Here is a 26969-nt window from a genome sequence, read left to right as displayed (position 1 = left end):
AAATATTAACTGAGTCTTGGGTTTGAATATTTTGATTGACATTCGCACTTACAAATTTTCTCTTCGGGCAACTTTCTGCACCTTGGTTATGTCAACTAGTAAAATAAGCCAGGGATATTTTTCTTCACTGCCATGTGAACATGCTGTGTCAACAATAAAATTCAATTGTTGCTGCTCATAATATGACCATGTGCTGAATCATTATTTTTGTTTGATTTAAAAAAAATAGATTGATCATATGTTTGGGACGAAGTTGAGTCTTTTTTTTCTGATTTAACCTGCCATGACTCTCAAGGGCTGGTGTAATATAAGTCTGCTCAGTTAATATTTCATAGCATGTGCACTCTACTGCTTTCAGATATTCAAGTAATCGAGATACTCAAAAGCTATACAATTTGAATTAACACTACCAGTCTTGATGAAGACGATAGTAGCCATAATGAAAATATTTCATCATGTTAGGAAATAATTAGGTGTCAGTATGCCAATGTTAATTTTTAAGTGGATCACTTTACCTTTGTATGAACACTTAACATTAATAAAGTGAGGTTAGCATAATTTGAAAATGTTAAATCTGAGATCAGATGGTGTTTGAACAATGAACAATATTCAAACTGGTGATTTAAATAAGAAACTAGCGTTATGCATAATTATTCATCATATTTTTTAAAAAACCTGGAGCAATTCCTTGTCATTTAAACGGGACTCGTCCACAGAAAACAGGAAAATGTGACACAACTCTCAGACTGATGAGATGTAGTTCAAATTTGCATTTAAATTCTGTCCAAAGTAATAATGGCTTGAGTTTGTGTAAAATACAGATCCATTTCAAATTCATGTGATGCATGCTCAAAAATTTATACTTCTTAAAATGAGAAAGCTCACATTATTCTAAAACATACATTTTTAAAAATTAAATGTACTTAACATTGTCTAAGTATAATAAGAAGTGACTAAAAAATATGAAGCCTCAGAAGATAGTTGGGAGTTCGTCAGCACAACGAACTTGTGGCGATTTCAAATTATGAAAAGGGACCAAAATAAGGAAATCACACTTCATAAATTTTAAAGCCACAATGTTATAAATTATATCAACAAGTCATTAATGCAGTGATTTCTGAGTGCACACTTTACAATGGATATCAACTAGTTATCTTAATCATTATTTACATCTCAGCCTGTTGATCCACAGGGGGACAGAAATGTTGTTAAGCCCAGAGCCAGACATAATTCAAATTTTGTATCAATGTTAAAATCATGAAATAAATGGAAACATTGGCGTGCCCAACTTATCACTAGTTCTCGAAATGAAGGGAGATGAACAAGCACCAATGGAATTGCAAGTTATTAATCTGGGAGGCTCCGGTTAAGGTTGTAATATTTCCCATGCACAGCTGCCCTCATTGACCTAACTGAAGTAATTTGCCAAAGAGCTATCAAAAGTCACTCTTATCAAAAGCAACTAGACTTACCTGCAGTAATACAGCAAAATAAATAAGGAAATGTTAAAGTTTGTGTGAATCCTTTTATACTTCAAAGTTCTCCTCCCTCTTCAGATTACTTTGGAAATGTTTTGCAATTGATTGTACCTTGAAGCTGCTTTTTACAGTCTTATGACTCTCGGGTCATGTTGGGTGATCAAAAGACATGACTATTGCTGTACATACGTGAAGCATGCTTCATTAACAGTGATCTATTTTAAAGTTGAGGAGAACTGACACATGGTACCACCCAACTGCTTAATAGAAACAGATAGAAAATCGGTCAGAGAATTTCCAGGTTTATTTAGCTGTAGCAACTAAAGCAATATATATTTGAGGTGAAAACAATGACATTTTCTTTTCAAAATGAATTATTAATAGCCCAAGGTCAGTTACTTGAGACCTTTTATAATTTTTTTTTGAGTGGTCAGCATTTCCCATAGCCATGAACTGGCAAAGCACTGTAAATGAAGCAAATTGTCTGACTCCGTGCTGCACAATATATCTTCATCTTTTTTGCTCTGGGGTATTTCTTTATTGTTAACATTTGTACGTTACTCAGTTGTTGAGCTTTTGCCCTCCATACTTGTACAGGGTATCATGTTTACAAGAGAAGCAGAACAATTTATTTCACATCATGTTTTGACACTGCTTTTGATTATTCAACCGGTTTCCATAATTGCATGATTTATTAATCACTAAATCAATTGTTTTAGCTAGATCAGCCGAACAAATACCAATGTCATTGGTGCATTCTGATGGTAGTCAGAGTACAAGATTCTGGCTCTTAATTCTTTTTCAAATTGGTTTTTCCCCACAGATTAAAGATTGTACTTTGAAAAGGAAGTCGTCTATTAAGTGCTGATTGTATGAGAGGCTTGTTTGCCCTTGGGAATTGAAGATGATGTTGCTATGGAAACTGCTGTTACTACAATCATTCATTGGCTGCCTTGCAGGTAAAATATCTCATTAATACTTTTGATCTGTACATGGTAAAATATCCACCATATTTATTGTGGATAATGCTGCCTCCCTCACTTTCTAAAATAAAAAAAAATCTGGAGTTACATTTGCTTTGATTTGTTCTTGAACAGGTTTTATTGAAATTGCTTGAAGTATTCAAGAAATGTAGATTCATTTTATCAAGTGGTGATCTGGTAAAATACCTTCAAACTGGGCTTCTTCAAAATGTCATGTCTCACATTGAGAGAAAAATTGGTTGATGCTCTTTGAACTACATTCTAATCAACTTCCATACTATGTTAAGCAATTATTTGCATTAGAAATGTTCTCAGATACAGCCAATTAAGGAATCTGTCAAAATCATGCTATCGCTGGATGAGTATTCAAAATGTTTGTCCAGGCAATGTTCTCTGTCTTTGAAATGTATTATAATGTTTTCAAAGTTTCACTTTATTAATTGAACAATGGTGACATTTTAACTCTGCAAAGATGCGCATCCTCTCATATATATGTCTTATATGTTTGGAATTTGCTGTCTCATGTCACTTAATTGTCCAATTATTGTGAGAAATTGTCAATTATCTCTTCCATTTTTGAGCACACATCATATTGTAAAGTAAAATAATTATTTATGAATGATAGATGTATGTAGATGATTCTATAACTGTTTAATTTGCTTTTAGTCATGATTTTCTTCTATGATTTAAAACAGAAATTGTATGTGAAAGCAGAGAAGGCTATGAAATGGAATTCGAATAGTTAAGATTTGATTTTTGACCTGCGTGAACATGATGGGCTAAAGAGCCTTTTCCTTCATAGAACTCTAGGACTGTATTATTTGATCATTACATCTTTGTTCATTTGAAAAAAACTTAATTCCTGGAGAGCAGTATCATTACCCTTTGTAGAATTTAAGGAACAGATAATTTCCACAGACTTCTAAGGAATAGCTTGCTGTAAAACTATTTTTGATGCTTGGTATTATTTGCTACCAAAGTTTGTGCTACAACAGATGTGAATTTGCTGCTGCACAATCATGAAGTAGCTTTCCTGAGGCGAAGTAAATTGTTCTTGATTCCGTTTAAGATTTTCTTCAGTCAATGTGACATGAGTGGTATAATTGTGATGCTTTGCTGCTTTCACAATGGAAAAGAAATATAAGACCCTTCAGTTAAAAGAAAGAGATCCTTTTCGGGTTAAAGTGTCTTCTCTACAGACATGTCATGGTTTTGGCATTAAGTGAGCGGAAGTACTGAGTTATTTTTATCTGTTGCATTTCTGCATTCAGCTTTGTGAAGCAAACTGCATCTTGTTTGGTTGAAATAATCAGGTACATGGAAATGACTTGTCCATCAATAACTGTGAAGTGGCCAAACCTTTAGCCATTATGACTTATTCATGGGTGAATGGAAATATATTTATTGGTATTACATACAACTGTTGTAATCTTCAGCAATTTTATGCCAGAAGTTGTACCAACTTCCATGCAGATCATTCAGTGCATTGTCCCTTCAACAATTCCTTAAAATGTTAACTTATTTCCAAATGATTAGATTACTTACAGTGTGGAAACAGGCCCTTCGGCCCAACAAGTCCACACCGACCCTCCCAAAACACAACCCACCCAGACCCATTTCCCCTACATTTACTCTTTCACCGAACACTACGGGCAATTTAACATGGCCAATTCACCTAACCTGCACATCTTTGGACTGTGAGAGTACCTGGAGGAAACCCATGCAGACACGGGAAGAATGTGCAAACTCCACACAGACAGTTGCCCGAGGCGGGAATTGAACCCAGGTCTCTGGCACTATGAGGCATCAGTGCTAACCACTGTGCCACCATGCCGTCCCATTATATAAATATAATGGAGCAAATAATTTTCTCCGATCACATGCATGCAAAGATTTTATCATGAACACCAGTGAAAGAATGTAAATGATTGGTCTTTCTCTGCTATGTGCCTTAGTGTGCCAATTTTTGACTACTGGAATAAATGATATTTGGAGATCAATTATACCTGGAACTGGATTTTCACATTTTTTGGAATGGTGAATCTGCTTCTAGGAGTCCTGACTCCATTCTCAATCCTACAGATTTTGTCAGTGTAGAATTAGGGTACAGGTAGCAAGCCTGCATGTAGCACATAATGGTTACATTGCAGAAGTGGGCATTTAAAAAATATAGACTATTTTCATGGATTCAAGGCATCTTTTGCAGGATCTAAGTTGAATTCTTGAACAAAAGATGACCAAAACAAAAAGAGGGAGATGATAAATTTTGAGGGCAAACTTGCAAGTAATGTCAAGACTGACAGCCAGAGCTTTGTTAATTTCATAAAAGGGAAAAGAGAAGCCAGTGTTAATAAGGGCCTTTTGAGAATGAGGCTGAAGAAATATAGGCCATTCTGCTATAACGTGCAATTCTTCGATCCAAATTCACTGTAACGTGAATGACAAATTGGGGACACTAAAGGATGAATTTTTGAAATGTTGTTTGGCTGTAATGCAATTACATCACCAACACTTTAAGTGCTGTTTCTAAAGGGCAATTTTTCTATAATGTGGGGTTGTAAAAGAACCTAACCATCGTGTTATAGAAGAACTGGTTGTAACAAAATCTAAAAGAACTGCAAATGCTAGAAATTGGAAACTAAAACAAAAATTGCTGGAAAATCTCAGCAGGTCTGGTAGCATCTGTGGAGAGAAATCAGAGTTAAATTTTCTTGTCCAGTGACCCACCCTGAGGAGAAATAACAATGGAGAACCAGAGAATGGCAGAGAAATTGAATATATACTTTGCATTAATCCTTACATTAGAAGAAACTGATAGGACGCAAAAGATACAAAATAATCAAGGGCAAAAAGAGGAAAAAAATACAATAACTATGATGAGAGTAAATGTACGAAGAAGCGTTATGAAGCAAAAGATAGACCTGATGTGATGCATCTGAGCATATTAAAAGAAATAGTTGCAGTGATAGTGGATTCACTGGTTGTAATCTTTCAAGTGTCCTTTAGATTCAAGCAAAGTCCCAGAGGATTGGAAAAATACCAATGTAAACAATAACAGCTTTGTTTTAAAAAGGGAAAGAAACCAAAAAAACATAATTATAGGCCAGTTTGCTTAACATCAGTCATTGGGAAAATGTTCGAGTTCTATTTTAAAGGATGTAATAGCAGAGCATTTGAAAACGTAATATATTCAAGCAAGGTTAGCATGGTTTAGTGAAGGAGAAATCATGCCTTACAAATTTATTACTTTTCTTGAAGGGAATAGCAAGCCAGATAGATAAAGGGAAAGTAGATACAATATGTTTGGATTCCCAGAAGACGTTTGGTAAGGTACCCGCATTCGGCTACCTAAAATGACAAGAGTTCATGGTATTTGAGGTGGTATATTAGTATGGATATATGATGCCTAACTAAGAGAAGTTAAAAGTCACACTACGCCATGATATAGTCCAACAGGTTTAATTGGAAGCACTAGCTTTCGGAGCTCTGCTCCTTCATCAGGTGATTGTGGAGTAAACAATTGAAAGACACAATTTATAGCAATTCTGTGTCTTTCAATTGTTTACTCCACAACCACCTGATGAAGGAGCAGCGCTCAGAAAGATAGTGCTTCCAATTAAACTTGTTGGACTGTAGCCTGGTGTTGTGTGATTTTTAACTTTGTACACCCCAGTCCAACACTGGCATCTCCAAATCATAACTAAGAGAAGGCAGACAATTGAAATAAGGGGCTATTTTCAGGATGGCAACTTTTAACTTATTATTTGTCACAGGGATTAATGCTGTGACCACAATTATATACGTCAATGACTTGAATGAGGAACATGAATCTTCTGTAGTCAAGTTTGGAGATGACACAAAATAGGTGGGAAGGCAAAGGGGAGCACAGAGTCTGCACAGGGATACAAGCAGTTTAAGAAATTGGGCATAAACTTGGCAGATGGAATTTGAAGTGGGAAAATGTGAGTTTGTGCTCTCCAGCAGGAACAACAGACAAGCTGAAGATTATGAATAAGAAATGGAGAAATACTGTAGAAAGCTACAGTACAGAGGCATTTGGGAGTCCTTGTGCATAAATCACACAAAGCTAGCGTCCCAAGTTCAGCAGATATTTGGGAAAACAATGGACAGTTGACCTTTATTTTAAGGAGAATGGAGTAAAAAATAAAAGGAAGGCTTGCTCAAACTATACAAAGCACCAGTTGGACCACAGCTGGAATACTGAGACAGTTTTGATTCCCTTATCTAATGACAGATAAATTAGCAGTCCAGAAAACTTTCAGTATGCTGATCCTGTGCATGGAGGAACTGTCTTTATGAGGAGAGGTTGAGGTAGTTGGGCCTGTTCTCATTAGAGTTTAGAAGAATGAAAGGGACATGATTAATGTATGACAGACTCTCTGGGTACTTGACAGGGCAAATGCAAGGACTTTGTTTCCTTTTGTGGGATAGCCTGGGATGGAGGACATAATCTCAGAGAATGGGGTGCCCATTTAAGAGGAGGAATTTCTTCTCTAAGAGGATTGTGAATCTGTAGTGTTCTCTCATGGAGAAGGCTGCAGAGTTCAGGTTGTTAAGTATATTCAAGACCAAGATAGACCGATTTTTAATAAGGAGGAGAATCAAGGGAGATAGGGAAAATGCAGGACAGTGGAGTTGAGTGTTATTGGATGAGCCACGATCTCAATCAGTGATGGATCAGACTTAATGGACTGAATGCTCCCAAAGGGAAAGAAAAATGGAGGAGTTTATCTAAATTGTCACCACTTTGGTGACACTGACATGAAAGCATTTGGCCACCTCAAAGGAAAGGTCAGTTTTCACTTGGCATACCCAAGTCCAGCAGAATACTCAGTCATGCTGGATATGCACATGGACCTACACTGTAGTCATGTGTGCTGATGATCAATGGCAAGCTGTCAGGGGAACAAGACACCTTCAACTCTTTCCAAGAGTTCCATCTTTTCAACGCGATACAGCAGTATCTGCAGGAGGAGTAACAGACAAGGCCCTCTGAGATCTTCATCTCAAAATGCTCCTGACATTCGGATTGTCACTCTCACCCTTGCATGCACCTGTTGGGAGCATTGGTAGAATCTGTCGTGTATCTACAGGCTGCAGAAGGGAAATGCGTATATCTGGGGTTCTCAAAATCATGTTAGAACATTCAAGATTATGAGGTGGAAATTAGCCAACCTCTTTGTCAAATTACTGTCATTGTGGACGGCAGTAGAGAGAACAGATCTACACTTCTCAGGCCACAATATTGGAGGTGTTGTCAGAGAGGATTATCAGGCATTGCAAGAATAAAAGTTCATTGTATTCTGAAGCATTGCAGGGATTGTGACTGTGTCACAAAGAGCACTTTTGGAAATGGGATTACTCACCAATCTTCAGCAACAGATGGACTCACTGCAGGAGAAATTGCATCACGCTCTTATCCAATGGAGGACACAGCAAACTACAATGCTTAATTTCACTGTCGTCTGAGCTGTGGTAAATCTGTGGCAGACCAGTGGGACACATTCAAGAAGGAAGTAGGGAGAGTACAGGGCCAACATCTTCCAATAAAGACCAAGGTGAGACCAACAAGTCTAGTGAATCCTGAGCATCAAGGGGTGTACAGGATTGGTTAAAAAGAAAAATAGAGGATTATTTCAGAAACCGAGGGCTCAAAACAGCAAAAGTACCAACAGAGTACAGAATGTGCAAGGGAAAACTTAAAATGAGGATGATGGCCTGAGATTACAGGAGGAGATAGATGGGTTGGTCAATTGGGCAGATGGAGTTCAGTCCACATAAGTGTGAGGTGATGTACTTGGGCAGAACAAGCAAGGCAACGGAATATATGATGAAAGGTCGGATCCTGTGAAGTAATGAGGATCGGATGGATCTTGATGTGCATGTTCACTGGTCCCTTAAGGTTTATGCTGAAAATGTGTTGCTGGAAAAGCGCAGCAGGTCAGGCAGCATCCAGGGAACAGGAAAATCGACGTTTCGGGCATAAGCCCTTCTTCAGGAATGAGGAAAGGTTGTCCAGCAGGCTAAGATAAAAGGTAGGGAGGAGGGACTTGGGGGAGGGGCGTCGGAAATGCGATAGCTGGAAAGAGGTCAAGGTGAGGGTGATAGGTCAGACTGGGGTGGGGGCGGAGAGGTCAGGAGGAAGATTGCAGGTTAGGAAGGCGGTGCTGAGTTCGATGGATTTGACTGAGACAAGGTGGGGGGAGGGGAAATGAGGAAACTGGTGAAATCCGAGGTCATCCCTTGTGGTTGGAGGGTTCCTAGGCGGAAGATGAGGCGCTCTTCCTCCAACCGTCGTGTTGTTGTGGTCTGGCGATGGAGGAGTCCAAAGACCTGCATATCCTTGGTGGAGTGGGAGGGGGAGTTGAAGTGTTGAGCCACAGGGTGGTTGGGTTGGTTGGTCTGGGTGTCCCAGAGGTGTTCTCTGAAACGCTCCGCAAGTAGGCGGCCTGTCTCCCCAATATAGAGGAGGCCACATCGGGATGTGATAGCAATGGAGAAGATGCCAAGGAGATTAATCAGGGTGTCACTTGGGCTGGAGAGTTTTAGTTATGAAGAGAGATAGGCTAGACTGGGCTTGTTTTCCTTGGATCAAAGGACAGAGGGCAGTCATGATTGAGATGTTTAAAATTAGGAGGGAATGGACAGGATACACAGCAAGAAACATTTCCTCATTGATGGGGGGAATCAATGACCAAAGATAGATTTAAGGTAAGGGGCAGGATGTTTAGAGATGACTTTTCACCTTTTTCACCCAGAGGGTAATGGGAATTTGGAACTCACTACTGTAAATGTGGCAGAGGCAGAAACATTTATAACATTCAAGAAGTATTCAGATGTACATCTACAATGCCAAGGTCTAGAAGGCTATGGACCAAGTTCTGAGAAATGGGATTAGAATAGTTAGATGGTTGTTTATGACTGGTGTGAACCTGATGGGCTGAAAGACCTTTTGCTAAGCTATAAACCTTTAAGACTCAAATCTTCCAGCCTTGTTATCCACCTCTATCTGTTGTTGCCTTGTGTCTGTCTCTGGAGGCAGCAGGTCTATCTGCAACCCATGCTCACCCTCCCACATGAAAGTAGGGTAAGCAAGCTCCTCTGAGATGAATATGAGATCATGGGAATGGAAAATTACAGGCTCACATACTCATCTGATTGATGAAAATCAAATTCCATTTCTCAGAGTTCACTGCTGTTAATCCTGCTTTTCAGTCATACAGCTGGTGCACTCTCTCTCCTTAAGTTGCTTTATCTGTTATCCACTGTCTCTCATCTTGTGCTGCTTTATCTGCTATTTGCACTGTTGCCCTGCAATGTTTTATCTTATGTCCACTTTTCCTCATGCGGTTTTTGTCATAAAGGTCACTCTTTTAATCATAGAGGTGTTTGCACTCTCTTTCTCTCACTTTTTATCTGGTGCCTGCTGTTTAATCCCATCCTCTGTCATAGGCTGTTTATCTGATAGCTACAGTCTCCAATATGTTGTATTATCTGTTGTATGCTGTCTCTCCTTGAGCTGTTTTGTGTGATTCATGCCCTGTCTCTTGCTATTTTGTCTGATTCTCTCTTTCTCTCACTCTCTCTCACTCTCTCACACACATACATAATGTTATTTGGATGCAGATACAACCTGTCACTTTTACCATCTAACACATTGCAAAGACAGCCTTTAATAACTTAGTTTATATGGCCAGGGCATGACATGAATATGTTACCTGTGGAAACATAGAAACTCAGCATGCACATCATCTAATAACTTATTTACATCTGAAAACCTCTCAGAGGTGTGAGTTACTCAGATTCCAATTTTTTATTCCATTTGCAAATGTGGGTGTCGCTGGCTAAACCAGCATTTATTACCTCTCAGTAATTTCCCAGAAAGCCATTGAATGAACTGCATTGCTGAGAGTTTAGGGTCACATGTCAGCAAGATTTGGTGAAGATAACTGACTTCCTTCGAAAAGCAGTAGTGAACTGGATGGGTTATTACAACTGGATGGGTCATTACAACAATCAACCATGGTTACTTTGCCACTGTTAAACAAATTTTTGGTTCCACAATTTTGTTGAATTCAAATGGCATCACAGTGGGTTCAAACCCATATCTTCAGAATGTTAGCCCGGGATTCTGCATTACTTGTCTTATCACATTACAACTGCACAACTGTCACCTGATTGAAATTGCATGAGGCTGACCGTGGGCACAAACAGCATGAAGAGATAGAACCGACTAGATATAACAGTGCAAGAAACAGCTTGAACCACAGCATGCAAGGAGAAAGAGAAAGAGTATGGACACCAGGCAAAAGAGCATGTCTGTGTATGAGAGAGAGAGAGAAAAAGCAAACCAGGAAAAACAATGAAAGAGAGAGAGAGAGAGAGATCAGTCACAATGAAACAGTAAAGGAGAGAAAACAGGAACTGGATAAAACAGTGTGAGGAATGAGAGAGCACAAGAAACAGATAAAGGGGGCAGAGACAGGGAAAGCAAGCAATAGGTAAAACAATGTGAGAGGAGAGAGAGGGTGAACCAGATAAAACAGCACATGAGAGAGAATGGATTTAACTAAAATATTGAGGAGAGGAGAAAAACGTCGAAGAAGAACTTTGTAGAAAAGTCATGGGTTGATTTTGTTGTTGAGCAGCTGCTGTTTTGTGCTGAAAACACAAATTTCTAAAATAGCACTGAGAAAGGAAGAAGGTTAGTTGTAGAACAGAGCTGATCTGAAAGTAAGAATGATGTATTTCTATGATCTACTAATCTCCATTTTATCCTTACTAGACCAAGAGTAGCGTAAAAGTAAGTAAAAGTGATTTAAGTTGAAGTAAATGGACTAAATTAAAAGCATAGTGTTAAGGTATAGCAGAGCTTTCAGAATGTCCATCTTGTGGCATACGGAGTGTGGCAGATGCCTCTTTTGATCGAGGAGCCCATGTTCAGAAGTTATCGCAAGGTGAACAGACTTGACTTCTGGGATTCAGAGGTCAAACAACAGATCTATTTATTGAGGGGCATCCATGAGACAGAGAACTACATGAGTAGCACCTAATGTAGTTGATCACACCATGTTAGGGGCAAGCAGGCAGACAGGAAATGGGTAACAACCATTTCCAAGAGGAATAACAGGTCGTGCAGCAGAAAACAGATCAAGTAGTAATCTCCCGATTACTCCCAGGGCCACATGCGCATGATTACAGAAATATGAAGAAAATACAGGTGAATGCATAATTGGAAACCTGGTTCAGGAGACAGGGCTTTGGGACAATGGGATTGATCTGTAGCAGATAGAATATAAAGAATGGCAAAAAATGACTGAAAGATTAATCTGTGGAAAGAAATTCAACTACGATAGGAAGCTGGCCAGGCATGGAAAAATGTTTTGAGCAAGTATTTGCAGTTACTTAAAAAGAAAACAAATGACAAAAGTAAATGAGATTGAAGAGTTGCTAACAATGTTTCAGCTGTGCTTACAAAGCCAGAAATTGCTGAAGAAACCAGCTAGTTTGGCAGCATCTGTGCAGAAGCATTTTCGCAAAATTTACAAACACTTAGCTCTGTTCTTTGTTTTCTGTCATCCAACTAACTCTGTATGTTTTCCACTCTACGAACATTAAGTTTTCTTACCAGATTATACGAGAGAAATATTTTGTACCTCAAGCTAAAGAATATTCCATTCACATTGCCCATACTAAAATAATCTTTCCCTTCTGTTGCAACAGATAATGATCATCACATAGAAAAAACCATATCCTCCACTCTCTCTCCCTCTCTCTCTCACTCTCTCTAACTCTCATCTCTCTACTTTTGTTCATCTCAACAGTTTTTTTTCTGTGTTACCTCAAAACAAGTCACAATTCACAGATCATATCTGATCTTCAAAATAATTCAGATACATCAGTTTCTACTATCTGCTCCCAGTCTTTCCTGTTCTTAACAGCTGCTGTATTTTCTGCTAGACTAACTATTTCTGTGGCTCTTTGTGTAATTTCTGAGTTAACAGCCTCTGATGCCGCTGGCAATGGTTTATCCAGAAATGGTACTTGTGCTCCAGTGGCTTCTGTCTCTGTCAATATGGCTGTTGATTAGCCAGCTTTACGATGCAGCAGTGACACCATGGACAAAGTCCCAGCTGGCCATGAAAAAGTCATTGGAAAGGGGTTTAGATTACTGTGAAAGCATTGTGTCAACGGAGAGAGAAACATTATCAATTGGTGGCACAATCCTGCCTCTGCAGTCACTGTGCATGTTGATGTGTGGTTAAGGAGACTCTGTCAGAGACATAACACACCACAATTCCCCTCTCTGGCACAGTTCATCAACCAACCCATCAAATGAGGGGATCACATAACAACTAAAACCTGTTTGGCAACATGAGAGATACTTGGGCTGATGTTTGGACTTCTGCCACAAAGTATTGTCTTGCAGACTGCATGGAGCTGCTACTCATCCTAGCCTTCATGCTGATTTTCAACAATGTTCATCAACACCCCAGACAGGCAATTTGTGCAATCCTGCACTCTTGTATGATTTGTTGAAATTTGTTCGATACATCAGTCAAAGACTGCAACAATTGCTAATGAGCAAAAAGCATCCTTCTGTTAAAAGCCAGGCCCTTGATATCTAAATCCTTGAGCTCCCAGCGGAAAACAAAGTCTTTGCACCAACTCACTTACATCCTATGATAAAAACTCCTTGGCTTTCTCCTCGAGACTGAGCACACTGTTTCATCTTAATGTTCCCAGATGTATGGTTTTCTTCTCACAGTGCAATTCTTCTCACAGTGCAATGTAGGACTAAAGGCAAACATTTTTTTAAAAATCCACTAAATGCAGCCAGAAGCAGCAAATGCAATTGTAGATATTGCTATAAAAAATGACAGATATGTTGGAATTGCAATCCAATTAAGGAGCAAATACAAACATAAAACTCTGCAGATGCCAGAACTCTGAAACAAAAAGTGAAAATACTCAAAGCAGCCAGCAAAGCTGTCAACAACTGTGGAGAAAGAGAGAGAATGGGGTGATTGATTGTTTCAAGCACACAACTGACTATGTGGCATGTGATGTGACTGAATTAAGTAGGAAGCAAAATTTTGATTTCCCTCCAAAAAGTTGGGATGCAGAGAGAAAATTAGCAGTACATTTGAGTCAGGCCAAGCTCACTGCCAGCCTGTGATCGATTTGTACTTGTATTTGTATGAGGACTCCTTAAAACCTTTTGATGGAAATCCTTGATAGGATAAATAGACAAAGTCTTTTCCCTGGGGTGGGTGAGTCCAGAACTAGAGGGCATAGACTTAGGGTGAGAAGTGAAAGGTATAAAAGAGACCTAATGGGCAACTTTTTTACGCAGAGGGTGGTACGTGTATGGAATGAGCTGCCACAGGAAGTGGTGGAGGCTCGTATGATTGCAACATTTAAAAGACATCTGGATGGGTATATGAATAAGAAGGTTATAGAGGGATATAGGCCAGGTGCTGGGAGGTGGGACTAGATTGGGTTGGGATATCTGGTCGGCATGGACAAGTTGGACCGAAAAGTCTGTTTTCATGCTCTATGACTCTATGACTAAAGTCAATAGTACATGAGGCTCTCACTACACCGAGTTGACATTAGTTTAAAGATGGGATGCACTAATTAGCTTCATGCTGTTGCCAATTTTTGGAGGACTGTTTGATGCAAGTAACAAGAACAGGAGAATGCCAGCTTGCATGGAAGCTCAAAGACCAACAAGGGTTTGGCAATAATGTTGTATTTGGAAGCGGGTTGGGGGGAAAATGGTGTCAGGTTACATGGACAGTACACGAGGAATCCCAGGGAGCAAGAGGGTAGTGTCAAGATAAGGAAGAATTGAGGGTGGCTAAATTCCATGACATGGGTGTCATGGATAGTAGGGAAGATGGTGAGGGATGAAGCAGGGAGGATGATGATGGTGAGGAAGTCAATCATAATAAAACAATGACATACTCAAAGGCAGGCGGCAGGATTGTTTTAATGCGACACCACCTCAGGCAGTTGACTGACAAGAGTTCTTACATTCTTGAATTCATCTACAGTATTTCACTTAACCCGCTGAGAGTGACCGCGCAGTGAAGGAAGTCAGGTGGGTGGGTGGTATGGAGGTGGGTGGTCAACTGTACATTGAGCATGTTCCTCCAAGGGCCGAGTGCAACACCAATCACGAACGTGAATGTTCAATGAAGAGTGAAACTACAGCTTTGCTTCTTCCACAAAAAAGGAAATGTCCCGAATTTCCATGTAGTGATCAGTGCATGTCAACCATGAGGTATACCAGTATACTACAATCTCTAAGTTAGTCTCAACAATAATGTTGATGCACTTTTTTTTGTAAAAGTGAAACCAGTGTTACATGAATTCTAAAGAAGATAAAATTAAATTTCAATGGGGAAAAAAAAACAAATTTGCCATCTTTGTGCTCTCAGTGAATCTTGTCTAATAAGACCTGAATTAGGCAGAAGGTTATCGCTGTAATGCAGAGTTTACTGTTTGTTGAGAAGACTCTTTTAAATCCCACATTAGCTGCTGCAATGTGATTTCACCACTGAAAACCATTCTGCTCTGCAAAATCACGTGTGTCAGGCTGTATGCCACTTTATATTTTAATTGTAATTATTGGAAATGGAGAGAAAGCCAACTACAAATGCTGGATTTTTGAATTAAAAACAGAAAATGCACAGACTTGAAAATGGGTCAATTAATGTCATACAGAAGAAATACTTTAACAGCAGTTTCAATTTGATTTTAGGCTATGTTCTTTTTAAACATTTATAATAAAAAAATGTTTTTCTCATAAATTTGTGAAAAAAGATTGCCTTCTGTATTAGGCAAGGAGAAGATTGAGAAACTATTTTTTAAAGTAGTCAGATCATTTTTAAAATTTTCATTCATTCGCTGGTGAGGCTAGCATTTCTTGCCCATCGGGCAGTTGGGGGTCAAGCACATTGCTGTGGGTCTGTAGTCACAAGTATTGATGACTATTTCTATCTCTAAAGGATATTAGTGATCCAGCTTTTCTTTTTCTGACAATCAGTAATGGTTTCATGATCAACCTTAGATTCTTTATTCCAGACTTTTTAAAAAATTGATCCAAATTTCACCATTTGCCATGGTAAGATTTGAACATGAGTCCCAGAACATTACCTAGCTCTTTGGAATGACAGTGCACTGATAAAGCTACCAGGCTATTGCCTCACCAATTGTAGTTCACTTTACATTCCATTCGTGGATGATTTATTTCAAGATTTCCACACCAGTCTATCCTGTTCAGATTCAATCAGCAAATAAATCTTTCAAATAGTTTACTTCACTTCTTCAGTGTTTGCATGTACTTTTCTCCATCTTCTCTTTGTTTTTGCAAATTGTATTGAGCATAAATGATTACTTCCCCGTATTTTAACGATCTCAGACATATTCTATTTCTTTTGTACTTCTGTTTTGTTCTTTATGGGAAAGGGTTGGGAGATATTTGGAGTGATGGGGAGAGAGTGGGGAGCAAAGGGCCTGGAAGGAGGGAAAGGAGAAAGGAGAGATGGCAGGAAAGGGCCTGGGTTTTTGGGGGATGGTGGGGGTGAAGGGAAGAGCCTTTTCCTTTCTCACCTCCTTCTCCTCTCCACTCTCTCTTCCCACATCCTGCACCTATCTTACACCCTTCACCCCTTGCTCTTCCAACCCCTTCAAAATAATCTCAAATAACTAATGCACTTTGCAAGCCACTGCTTTGTGCTTTCTTTTATTTTACAGAACTGACTCACAAATCCATAGACAGAGAATATTCATTTAGCTCACGAGCAATTTACTGCTCAACTTAGATGACTGGAGACAAATTAGTTAAATTTTTAATATACGTTCGGAGTGGGAATAGTCAAGAAGATCCATGATGTTTTATTCTTTTCAAAGAATGTGAGTATGACCAGCACGTCAAAAAATTGTTGGTTTTTGATGATGGTGAGGAAGTCAATCATAATAAAACAATGACATACTCAAAGGCAGGCGGCAGGATTGTTTTAATGCGACACCACCTCAGGCAGTTGACTGACAAGAGTTCTTACATTCTTGAATTCATCTACAGTATTTCACTTAACCCGCTGAGAGTGACCGCGCAGTGAAGGAAGTCAGGTGGGTGGGTGGTATGGAGGTGGGTGGTCAACTGTACATTGAGCATGTTCCTCCAAGGGCCGAGTGCAACACCAATCACGAACGTGAATGTTCAATGAAGAGTGAAACTACAGCTTTGCTTCTTCCACAAAAAAGGAAATGTCCCGAATTTCCATGTAGTGATCAGTGCATGTCAACCATGAGGTATACCAGTATACTACAATCTCTAAGTTAGTCTCAACAATAATGTTGATGCACTTTTTTTTGTAAAAGTGAAACCAGTGTTACATGAATTCTAAAGAAGATAAAATTAAATTTCAATGGGGAAAAAAAAACAAATTTGCCATCTTTGTGCTCTCAGTGAATCTTGTCTAATAAGACCTGAATTAGGCAGAAGGTTATCGCTGTAATGCAGAGTTTACTGTTTGTTGAGAAGACTCTTTTAAATCCCACATTAGCTGCTGCAATGTGATTTCACCACTGAAAACCATTCTGCTCTGCAAAATCACGTGTGTCAGGCTGTATGCCACTTTATATTTTAATTGTAATTATTGGAAATGGAGAGAAAGCCAACTACAAATGCTGGATTTTTGAATTAAAAACAGAAAATGCACAGACTTGAAAATGGGTCAATTAATGTCATACAGAAGAAATACTTTAACAGCAGTTTCAATTTGATTTTAGGCTATGTTCTTTTTAAACATTTATAATAAAAAAATGTTTTTCTCATAAATTTGTGAAAAAAGATTGCCTTCTGTATTAGGCAAGGAGAAGATTGAGAAACTATTTTTTAAAGTAGTCAGATCATTTTTAAAATTTTCATTCATTCGCTGGTGAGGCTAGCATTTCTTGCCCATCGGGCAGTTGGGGGTCAAGCACATTGCTGTGGGTCTGTAGTCACAAGTATTGATGACTATTTCTATCTCTAAAGGATATTAGTGATCCAGCTTTTCTTTTTCTGACAATCAGTAATGGTTTCATGATCAACCTTAGATTCTTTATTCCAGACTTTTTAAAAAATTGATCCAAATTTCACCATTTGCCATGGTAAGATTTGAACATGAGTCCCAGAACATTACCTAGCTCTTTGGAATGACAGTGCACTGATAAAGCTACCAGGCTATTGCCTCACCAATTGTAGTTCACTTTACATTCCATTCGTGGATGATTTATTTCAAGATTTCCACACCAGTCTATCCTGTTCAGATTCAATCAGCAAATAAATCTTTCAAATAGTTTACTTCACTTCTTCAGTGTTTGCATGTACTTTTCTCCATCTTCTCTTTGTTTTTGCAAATTGTATTGAGCATAAATGATTACTTCCCCGTATTTTAACGATCTCAGACATATTCTATTTCTTTTGTACTTCTGTTTTGTTCTTTATGGGAAAGGGTTGGGAGATATTTGGAGTGATGGGGAGAGAGTGGGGAGCAAAGGGCCTGGAAGGAGGGAAAGGAGAAAGGAGAGATGGCAGGAAAGGGCCTGGGTTTTTGGGGGATGGTGGGGGTGAAGGGAAGAGCCTTTTCCTTTCTCACCTCCTTCTCCTCTCCACTCTCTCTTCCCACATCCTGCACCTATCTTACACCCTTCACCCCTTGCTCTTCCAACCCCTTCAAAATAATCTCAAATAACTAATGCACTTTGCAAGCCACTGCTTTGTGCTTTCTTTTATTTTACAGAACTGACTCACAAATCCATAGACAGAGAATATTCATTTAGCTCACGAGCAATTTACTGCTCAACTTAGATGACTGGAGACAAATTAGTTAAATTTTTAATATACGTTCGGAGTGGGAATAGTCAAGAAGATCCATGATGTTTTATTCTTTTCAAAGAATGTGAGTATGACCAGCACGTCAAAAAATTGTTGGTTTTTGATGATGGTGAGGAAGTCAATCATAATAAAACAATGACATACTCAAAGGCAGGCGGCAGGATTGTTTTAATGCGACACCACCTCAGGCAGTTGACTGACAAGAGTTCTTACATTCTTGAATTCATCTACAGTATTTCACTTAACCCGCTGAGAGTGACCGCGCAGTGAAGGAAGTCAGGTGGGTGGGTGGTATGGAGGTGGGTGGTCAACTGTACATTGAGCATGTTCCTCCAAGGGCCGAGTGCAACACCAATCACGAACGTGAATGTTCAATGAAGAGTGAAACTACAGCTTTGCTTCTTCCACAAAAAAGGAAATGTCCCGAATTTCCATGTAGTGATCAGTGCATGTCAACCATGAGGTATACCAGTATACTACAATCTCTAAGTTAGTCTCAACAATAATGTTGATGCACTTTTTTTTGTAAAAGTGAAACCAGTGTTACATGAATTCTAAAGAAGATAAAATTAAATTTCAATGGGGAAAAAAAAACAAATTTGCCATCTTTGTGCTCTCAGTGAATCTTGTCTAATAAGACCTGAATTAGGCAGAAGGTTATCGCTGTAATGCAGAGTTTACTGTTTGTTGAGAAGACTCTTTTAAATCCCACATTAGCTGCTGCAATGTGATTTCACCACTGAAAACCATTCTGCTCTGCAAAATCACGTGTGTCAGGCTGTATGCCACTTTATATTTTAATTGTAATTATTGGAAATGGAGAGAAAGCCAACTACAAATGCTGGATTTTTGAATTAAAAACAGAAAATGCACAGACTTGAAAATGGGTCAATTAATGTCATACAGAAGAAATACTTTAACAGCAGTTTCAATTTGATTTTAGGCTATGTTCTTTTTAAACATTTATAATAAAAAAATGTTTTTCTCATAAATTTGTGAAAAAAGATTGCCTTCTGTATTAGGCAAGGAGAAGATTGAGAAACTATTTTTTAAAGTAGTCAGATCATTTTTAAAATTTTCATTCATTCGCTGGTGAGGCTAGCATTTCTTGCCCATCGGGCAGTTGGGGGTCAAGCACATTGCTGTGGGTCTGTAGTCACAAGTATTGATGACTATTTCTATCTCTAAAGGATATTAGTGATCCAGCTTTTCTTTTTCTGACAATCAGTAATGGTTTCATGATCAACCTTAGATTCTTTATTCCAGACTTTTTAAAAAATTGATCCAAATTTCACCATTTGCCATGGTAAGATTTGAACATGAGTCCCAGAACATTACCTAGCTCTTTGGAATGACAGTGCACTGATAAAGCTACCAGGCTATTGCCTCACCAATTGTAGTTCACTTTACATTCCATTCGTGGATGATTTATTTCAAGATTTCCACACCAGTCTATCCTGTTCAGATTCAATCAGCAAATAAATCTTTCAAATAGTTTACTTCACTTCTTCAGTGTTTGCATGTACTTTTCTCCATCTTCTCTTTGTTTTTGCAAATTGTATTGAGCATAAATGATTACTTCCCCGTATTTTAACGATCTCAGACATATTCTATTTCTTTTGTACTTCTGTTTTGTTCTTTATGGGAAAGGGTTGGGAGATATTTGGAGTGATGGGGAGAGAGTGGGGAGCAAAGGGCCTGGAAGGAGGGAAAGGAGAAAGGAGAGATGGCAGGAAAGGGCCTGGGTTTTTGGGGGATGGTGGGGGTGAAGGGAAGAGCCTTTTCCTTTCTCACCTCCTTCTCCTCTCCACTCTCTCTTCCCACATCCTGCACCTATCTTACACCCTTCACCCCTTGCTCTTCCAACCCCTTCAAAATAATCTCAAATAACTAATGCACTTTGCAAGCCACTGCTTTGTGCTTTCTTTTATTTTACAGAACTGACTCACAAATCCATAGACAGAGAATATTCATTTAGCTCACGAGCAATTTACTGCTCAACTTAGATGACTGGAGACAAATTAGTTAAATTTTTAATATACGTTCGGAGTGGGAATAGTCAAGAAGATCCATGATGTTTTATTCTTTTCAAAGAATGTGAGTATGACCAGCACGTCAAAAAATTGTTGCCTCTCCCTAATTGCCTTTGAGAATGCTGAGTCACTTTGTTGGATCCTGCAGTTCATGCAATGCATTGTCAAATGTGATGCTGAACTGAAGAGAGTAAGACATTTCCAGATCTAACCCCTGGCCTTTTCAAGGTTAACGTATCTTAGCCCGGGTAGCAACTGAGGAGAAGTAAACCAAAGTCAGGTATTCTGCAGCAATTGCAGGAGAGGAGGATAAAATAAATTGAAGAAAGCTTTTGTGGAGTAAAGATTTCCACAAAATAACTCAAATATGAATTAACTCATGAGCTACCAGCATAAAAAACACCTATTTGGCTTAGTCTGGCATTTATAGTCCACACAAACATCCTCCTGTTGTGGTTTGTTGTGGGTGGAGGCATTCCACCTGTTTCGTCCAATTGGTTGTTGCTTTGAGAACTGAGTCAACATTTAAGGTCATGGTATTGCTGTAAACTATAGACAGGTTGCATGAGTGCTTCTAACAGTGCACGCTCAAGACCGTACAAGCTTCTCCACTGACTGTCTTTGACTAACCCTGTGTGTCTGTGACATCATCACAGTGGATGGCATTAATCATAGGCTTCCAGATTTTATTTCTTTCATTCCTGTCAATACTTCCCATTTCATCCACCTCACCCCAATATTTCAGAATATCTTTGCTTTCTAATTTTCATGTGAAAGCATCATTCATTTTTTTCCAGTGAAAGTTTACTTTTTATCTATTCTTTGAGTTCAGAATTTATGCTTTTCTTCCTAAGGCAGTTATTTGTAATTAAAATTCCTGGTTTTAAATGCTCCTGCAAATGAAAACATTTGCACAGCATCTACCCTGTCCAAAGCTATTCATAACCTTTTGTTTTTATTTAACCTATTTTGCTAATCAACCTGTTCAGAAATGTTATTGAAGAACTTGATCACATTAGGTCTAATTCTACTTTTAATAGAAACTGTCCTCCCTATTGAATATTTCACAAAAGCTGTTGTCCCTCCACTATTCTTAGAAATCATGTTTTGAAAGGAAAAGGACTTGCATTTAGAGTCATAGAAATGTAAAGCATGGAAACAGACCCTTCAGTCCAACTCGTCATGCCGACCAGATATCCTCACCTAATGTGGTCCCATTTGCCAGCACTTGGTCCATATCCCTCTAAGCCCTTCCTGTTCATATACCCATCCAGATGCCTTTTAAATGCTATAATTATACCAGCCTCTACCATTCCTCTGGCAACTCATTCCATACACGCACTACCCTCTGCGTGAAAAAAGTTGCCCCTTAGGTCCCTTTTATATCTTTCTCCTTTCACCTGAAACCCATGCCCTCTAGCTCTGGACTCCCCCACCCCAGGAAAAAGACTTTGTACATATATTCACCCTATCCATACCTTTCATGATTTTATAAACCTCTATTAGGTCACCCCTCAGCCTCCGACGCTCCAGGGAAAACAATCCCAGCCTATTCAGCCTCTCCCTGTAGCTCAAATCCTCCAACCCTGGCAACATCCTTGTCAATCTTTTCTGAACCCTCTCAAGTTTCACAACATCTTTCCGATAGGAAGGAGACCAGAATTGCACTCAATATTCCAAAAGTGGCTGCACCAACGTCCTGTACAGCTGCAACATGATCTCCCAACTCCGATACACAATACTCTGACCAATAAAGGAAAGCATACCAAATGCCTTCTTCACTATCCTATCTACCTGCGACTCTACTTTCAAGGAGCTATGAACCTGCACTCCAAGGTCTCTTTGTTCAGCAACACTCCCTCGGACCTTACCATTAAATGTAGAAGTCTTTCCAAAATGCAGCACCTTGTCTTATTTGGTGTCTTTCATTTCCATCTGATATATCAAAGCATTTTACAACCAGTTAAGTAATCTCGACATGTAATCTCTGTTGCCATGCAGGAAAAGGAGCGACCAATATGCTCTCCACAATCTCCCACAAACAGCATATGATCATGATCAAGTATCTTGATGTTCCACAGTTGTTTGAGGGATATAAACATAGTCCAGGGCACCAAGGTAAAGTAGTTCTGAGATCTTTTATGTCCAGCTGAGAGGAAAGATCGGGCCTTGATTTCATTTCTCATTCAAAGGATTGCACCTCCAATAATGCAGCATTCCTTCAGTCCTATACTTAAGAAGCAGCCTTGATTTTTGCGCTTTCTCTCATGCTTCCATTCATACCATGACTAAAGTAGCAATTCTGTAATTAACTTAGTGTGTCCTGACCAGGCTCGTGGACAAATTCATTACGACTTTTTAATTCTTCCTTTAACAAATAAATTCCAGTGCTTGGTGAACAATTTCAGTTGTTCGCTTGCCTGTGATCTTGGCATGGAGTTACTTGTTCCTAAATCCAAATCTTTAACATAATGACACTGTTTCAGCCCTGTTCCTTGTTCACCATTATATAGTACCTCAATTTAATCTGAGTAGCTATCCTTGTTCCTACACTTAGCTGTATCTTGAGCTAGTTTTCTATTGATTCCGCTATTTTGTCTCCTGACACCATGTGCCATATATTGTTTGTGAGCCTCTACCATGGTAGTTTATTAGGAAATCTTAAACCTCTGACTTGTACTGCATTTCGTTCCATTACCTTGATCAAAGAATTTTATTAGTTTAAATTGGCATAACAACTTTTTGGAATCCATGCAAACACTTTGGTTTTCCATTTATTTTATGTCTAGATGCTACTCTATCACACATTTTAGTGTCAATTTCAGGACTTGTCTACTACTGACATTAAACTAACTGGTTTATAACCCCCGATTTATTCTACATTACTCTTTCAGGAGAGAACAATAAACACTAGCTATCTGCTGTCCCCTGGAACAAGCATAAAATTAAATAGAACTTTTTAGCCATTTTTTTTTTCTCCGTTTTCATGAGTATTTTTGGTAAATGCCATTGAGACCTGGAGTCATGTCCTCTTTTAGTTTCACTCGTTTGCCATTTATTTTCTGCTTTCCTACTCCAATAACACTCATCCTTTTCAGCTTGTCCCTCAGTGAAGAAAATTATTTTTATTTAGATCTAATCATTTCTAGAGATTAGTTTCAACCACATTCATGAAAAGCTGCCCTTACTTCCTGTTAGCTCTCAAACTTTGTTGGTCCCTCTTAGAAATATTCATACAGACTTTCTCTCTTTAGTTTTCATGTTTTCTCCATCTTTGCCATTTTCCACTTTGACCCTTATTTTTTGCATATTTTGTGCTTCAGTTATCTTTATCGTCTTTATGACCCTCATGATCTTCACCTTGAATCATACTTTGTTGTGATAATCATTGCAAAGATACTCTACTTGTTCTTTATTGTCTGCCTTTACCCATTACATGATCTTGCAGTGTCTGTTTTTTTTTCTGGTTGGATATCCTACACACTGAGTGAAAAAGGAATGTATGCACTGTAAAAATTCAATTTCCTTTTCTCATTAAGCTACTTCTTCGAGTCAATTAATTTGCAGATACTTGAAATCTCGCAAGGTCATTATTCTCTGCCTGATACTTATTTGAGATTTCTCTACATATTTCTTGCTCACATGTCCTTCGCCTATTTGATTATCTATTCGATTGCCTAATAAAATGATGGAGTTGTTATATTTTAACTGGATCCATATGTACTTTGTATCTATTTTGCTGCTAATTATGTCCTTATGTTTAGCTGCCAGTCTTCTTCATCCTTCTTTTCTTCTTCTCTTCCTGAAATGTGTTATGTCCTGCAGCATCTAATTGCCAATCGTGCTCTCAAAGTAGTTACATTTACAATCATATTCAGAACCTATATAAAAATGATTGCCTCCAGTTCATTAATTTTGGTTTAAATATTGCCAATATTTCTGTACAAATTGTTTGACTTGCTATTATTGAATAATCCTTGTTTAATATTTAATTTATCCTTATAGCCATTGAACTGAATTTTGTGCTGACAACTAGCAGGTTTGAAGGTGAGAAGGAACATTAATTAAACAAGGTAGTCTGCTTGCCACCTACTCGCCCACCTCTTGCTGTGCCACAATTTTTCTAGTGGCTGGGATGGTGTTGGATTGTCAGCCTGCAGACTATTTCAGATTTGTAAAAGAGGGTTATCAATAAGGTGAATGGTAGGTGTGTTTACCCTTGGGTGAGGGAATTCAAGACCAGGGGCATATTTTTCAGATTGCAAAAGATATTAAAAAAAAGACATAAAAGGCAAAGTTTTTGGACAGTAATTGTATGTGGAATGAATTTCCAGAGGAACTGGTGGATGCAGGTATAGTTACAATGTTCAAATGATGTTGGGATTTGTACACGAATAAGAAATGTTTGGAGGGGTTGTGGGCCAAGCACAAGCATGAAGGGCTAGTTTAGTTTGGGGTTATAATTGGAATGGACTGGTTGGACCAGAGGGTCTGTTTCTCTGCTATATGATTCTATGGCTATAAATTAATGGTCACTGAAGGACTTCATCCTACCACTGCAAGGATTAGATGGGCAGTGGCCAATTAAGTAACTGTGTGGGAGGCTTCATTCCATGGGTTGGTAAGACCTTCAACTATTCTAAGTCTTCATCTTGGTCTGCATGCTTCCTCAAGCTGAGTGTGGTTCTCTGCTTACATCTGCAACACTTGTAAACTTGCAGTTAAATAATTTAACTTTTGCCCTTATTTTAAGTTTTCTATTTGATTTTTACTGTTCAACTTCTCTTCATCTGCTTAAGAAACATTTTTGAGGTATGAAATTCAAATCCTGCATGTAGTTTTAAAAGCAAATACCCTAAATTTGAAACAAGCATAGAAAATGCTGACATAAAACAATGGACAGCAAATGCTGGATATCTGAGACAAAAACCGAAATGGCTGGTGAAACTAAGCAGGTCTGGCAGCATCTGTGGGAAGAAATCAGAGTTAATGTTTTGACTTTTCACCTTCATCGTCTGACAATGCATCACCAGACTTAAAAGACTAACTCCATTTCTCTTTCCACAGATGCTGCAAGACCCACTTAATTTCTCCACTGTTACCTGTGTTTCCTCACACAGAGTTGAATTGAAGGGCAACACAGTGATGCAGTTTTTAACACTGCCACTTCACAGTGCAAGGGGCCCAGGTTCGATTCCAGCCCTGTGTGGCTGTCTGTATGAAGTTTACATTTCCTCCCCATGTCTGCGCTGTTTCCACCTGGTGCTCCAGTTTCCTCTCTCAGTCCAAAAGTGCAGTTTAGATCAATTGGCTGTGTTAAATTGCCCTGTAGTGTCAAAAAAATGCAGTTAGATGGATTAGCCATGGTAAATGTGGGGTCACAGGGACAGGGTAGAGGACTCGGTTGGAATGCTCTTTTTGAGGAGTTGATGACGACTTGTTGAGCCAAATGGCCCCTTTCTGCACTGTAGGGATTCTGTATTTGAACATTACTGCAAAGAAGATATTTTGTTATAGCTTTCCATCTTGCACTCATCAATACAATTTGGAAGAATTCCAATCGAAGGCAAAGACTAACATGTATGTTGTAGATATTTTCTAATAAACTCTGTTTAGAGGTTATTCCACATCTTTGGAGAGGTCGAACTTCAACCTGGACTTCCTAGCTCAGAGGTGGAGACACTAACATTGCAGTGCAAGATGGCCCCAATATTTACACCCTGTGAGAGGATCATGATGATTGTTTGGCAAGTCAGTTCTGGAAGAGGAGTTGCCAAGGAGTATGCTGCAGCTAATGACGATTGATAGATAACTGCTCAGCTTGATTTAGATTTCAATCCAGACAGGTTGACTTTGTTGAGAACTGAACTTGCGAATGGCTGTCCTCATTTTGTTGAAGTGAAACAAGTGCAATGCATATACTTATTCTTTCTGTTTGCAAAGAACAGCACCCTGTTTAGATATATGTGGAACTTCCAGTACATGCAAGTGTGCTATGCCATGAGCTTAACTGACATTCCTGAACAGGTTTTTTTTTAGATACCCTACAGTGTGGAAACAGGCCCTTTGGCCCAACCAGTCCACACCGACTCTCCGAAGAGTAACCCACCCAGACCCATTTCCTTCTGACTAATGCATCTAACACTCTGGGCAATTTAGCATGGCCAATTCACCTGACCTGCACATCTTTGGACTGTGGGAGGAAACCAGAGCATCCGGAGGAAACCCACACAGACACAGGGAGAACGTGCAAACTCCACACAGACAGTCGCCCGAGGCTGCAATCGAACCTGGGATCCTGGTGCTATGAGGCAGCAGTGCTGACCACTGAGCCAACGTACCGCCCATCAACATTCATCCTGTGTGTGCAAATAAGTATTGAATGAATGTTGTATAATTTAGCAATCATGTCCCATGTTCGAACCTAATGTGAATTTTGCAAGTCCTGGCTGATTAGGTGCAGTCAGTTGGAAACCACGAAAGGCACATGGTGTTTGGTATGGATTTACCGTCTTTTGGGACAGATGGCTTTGGTACCCATCACGGAAATTCACATTCCACC

At 39.0% G+C, this 26969-nt stretch overlaps 1 protein-coding gene across 14 annotated transcripts in view; it reads left to right on the top strand.

The window, feature by feature from the left end:
- The window catches only part of LOC122559093 (contactin-4-like), a 2514776-nt gene that overhangs the window by 1196625 nt on the left and 1291182 nt on the right, over positions 1–26969 (top strand). For all 14 annotated transcript variants that reach the window (XM_087994461.1, XM_087994471.1, XM_087994472.1 and 11 more), the window contains one exon: positions 2302–2437. In XM_087994461.1, the coding sequence (XP_087850587.1) occupies positions 2383–2437 (55 nt within the window). In that variant the 5' untranslated portion in view covers positions 2302–2382. The remainder of the gene's footprint in view (positions 1–2301; positions 2438–26969) is intronic.

The sequence above is a fragment of the Chiloscyllium plagiosum genome, unplaced genomic scaffold (genome assembly GCF_037043375.1).
Source record: "Chiloscyllium plagiosum isolate Xiang-an unplaced genomic scaffold, Cpla_swu_hap1 HiC_scaffold_14, whole genome shotgun sequence".
NCBI classification, from domain to species: domain Eukaryota; kingdom Metazoa; phylum Chordata; class Chondrichthyes; order Orectolobiformes; family Hemiscylliidae; genus Chiloscyllium; species Chiloscyllium plagiosum.
Note: the sequence above shows the minus strand (reverse complement) of the source record. Positions and strands in the feature narration are given on the sequence as shown.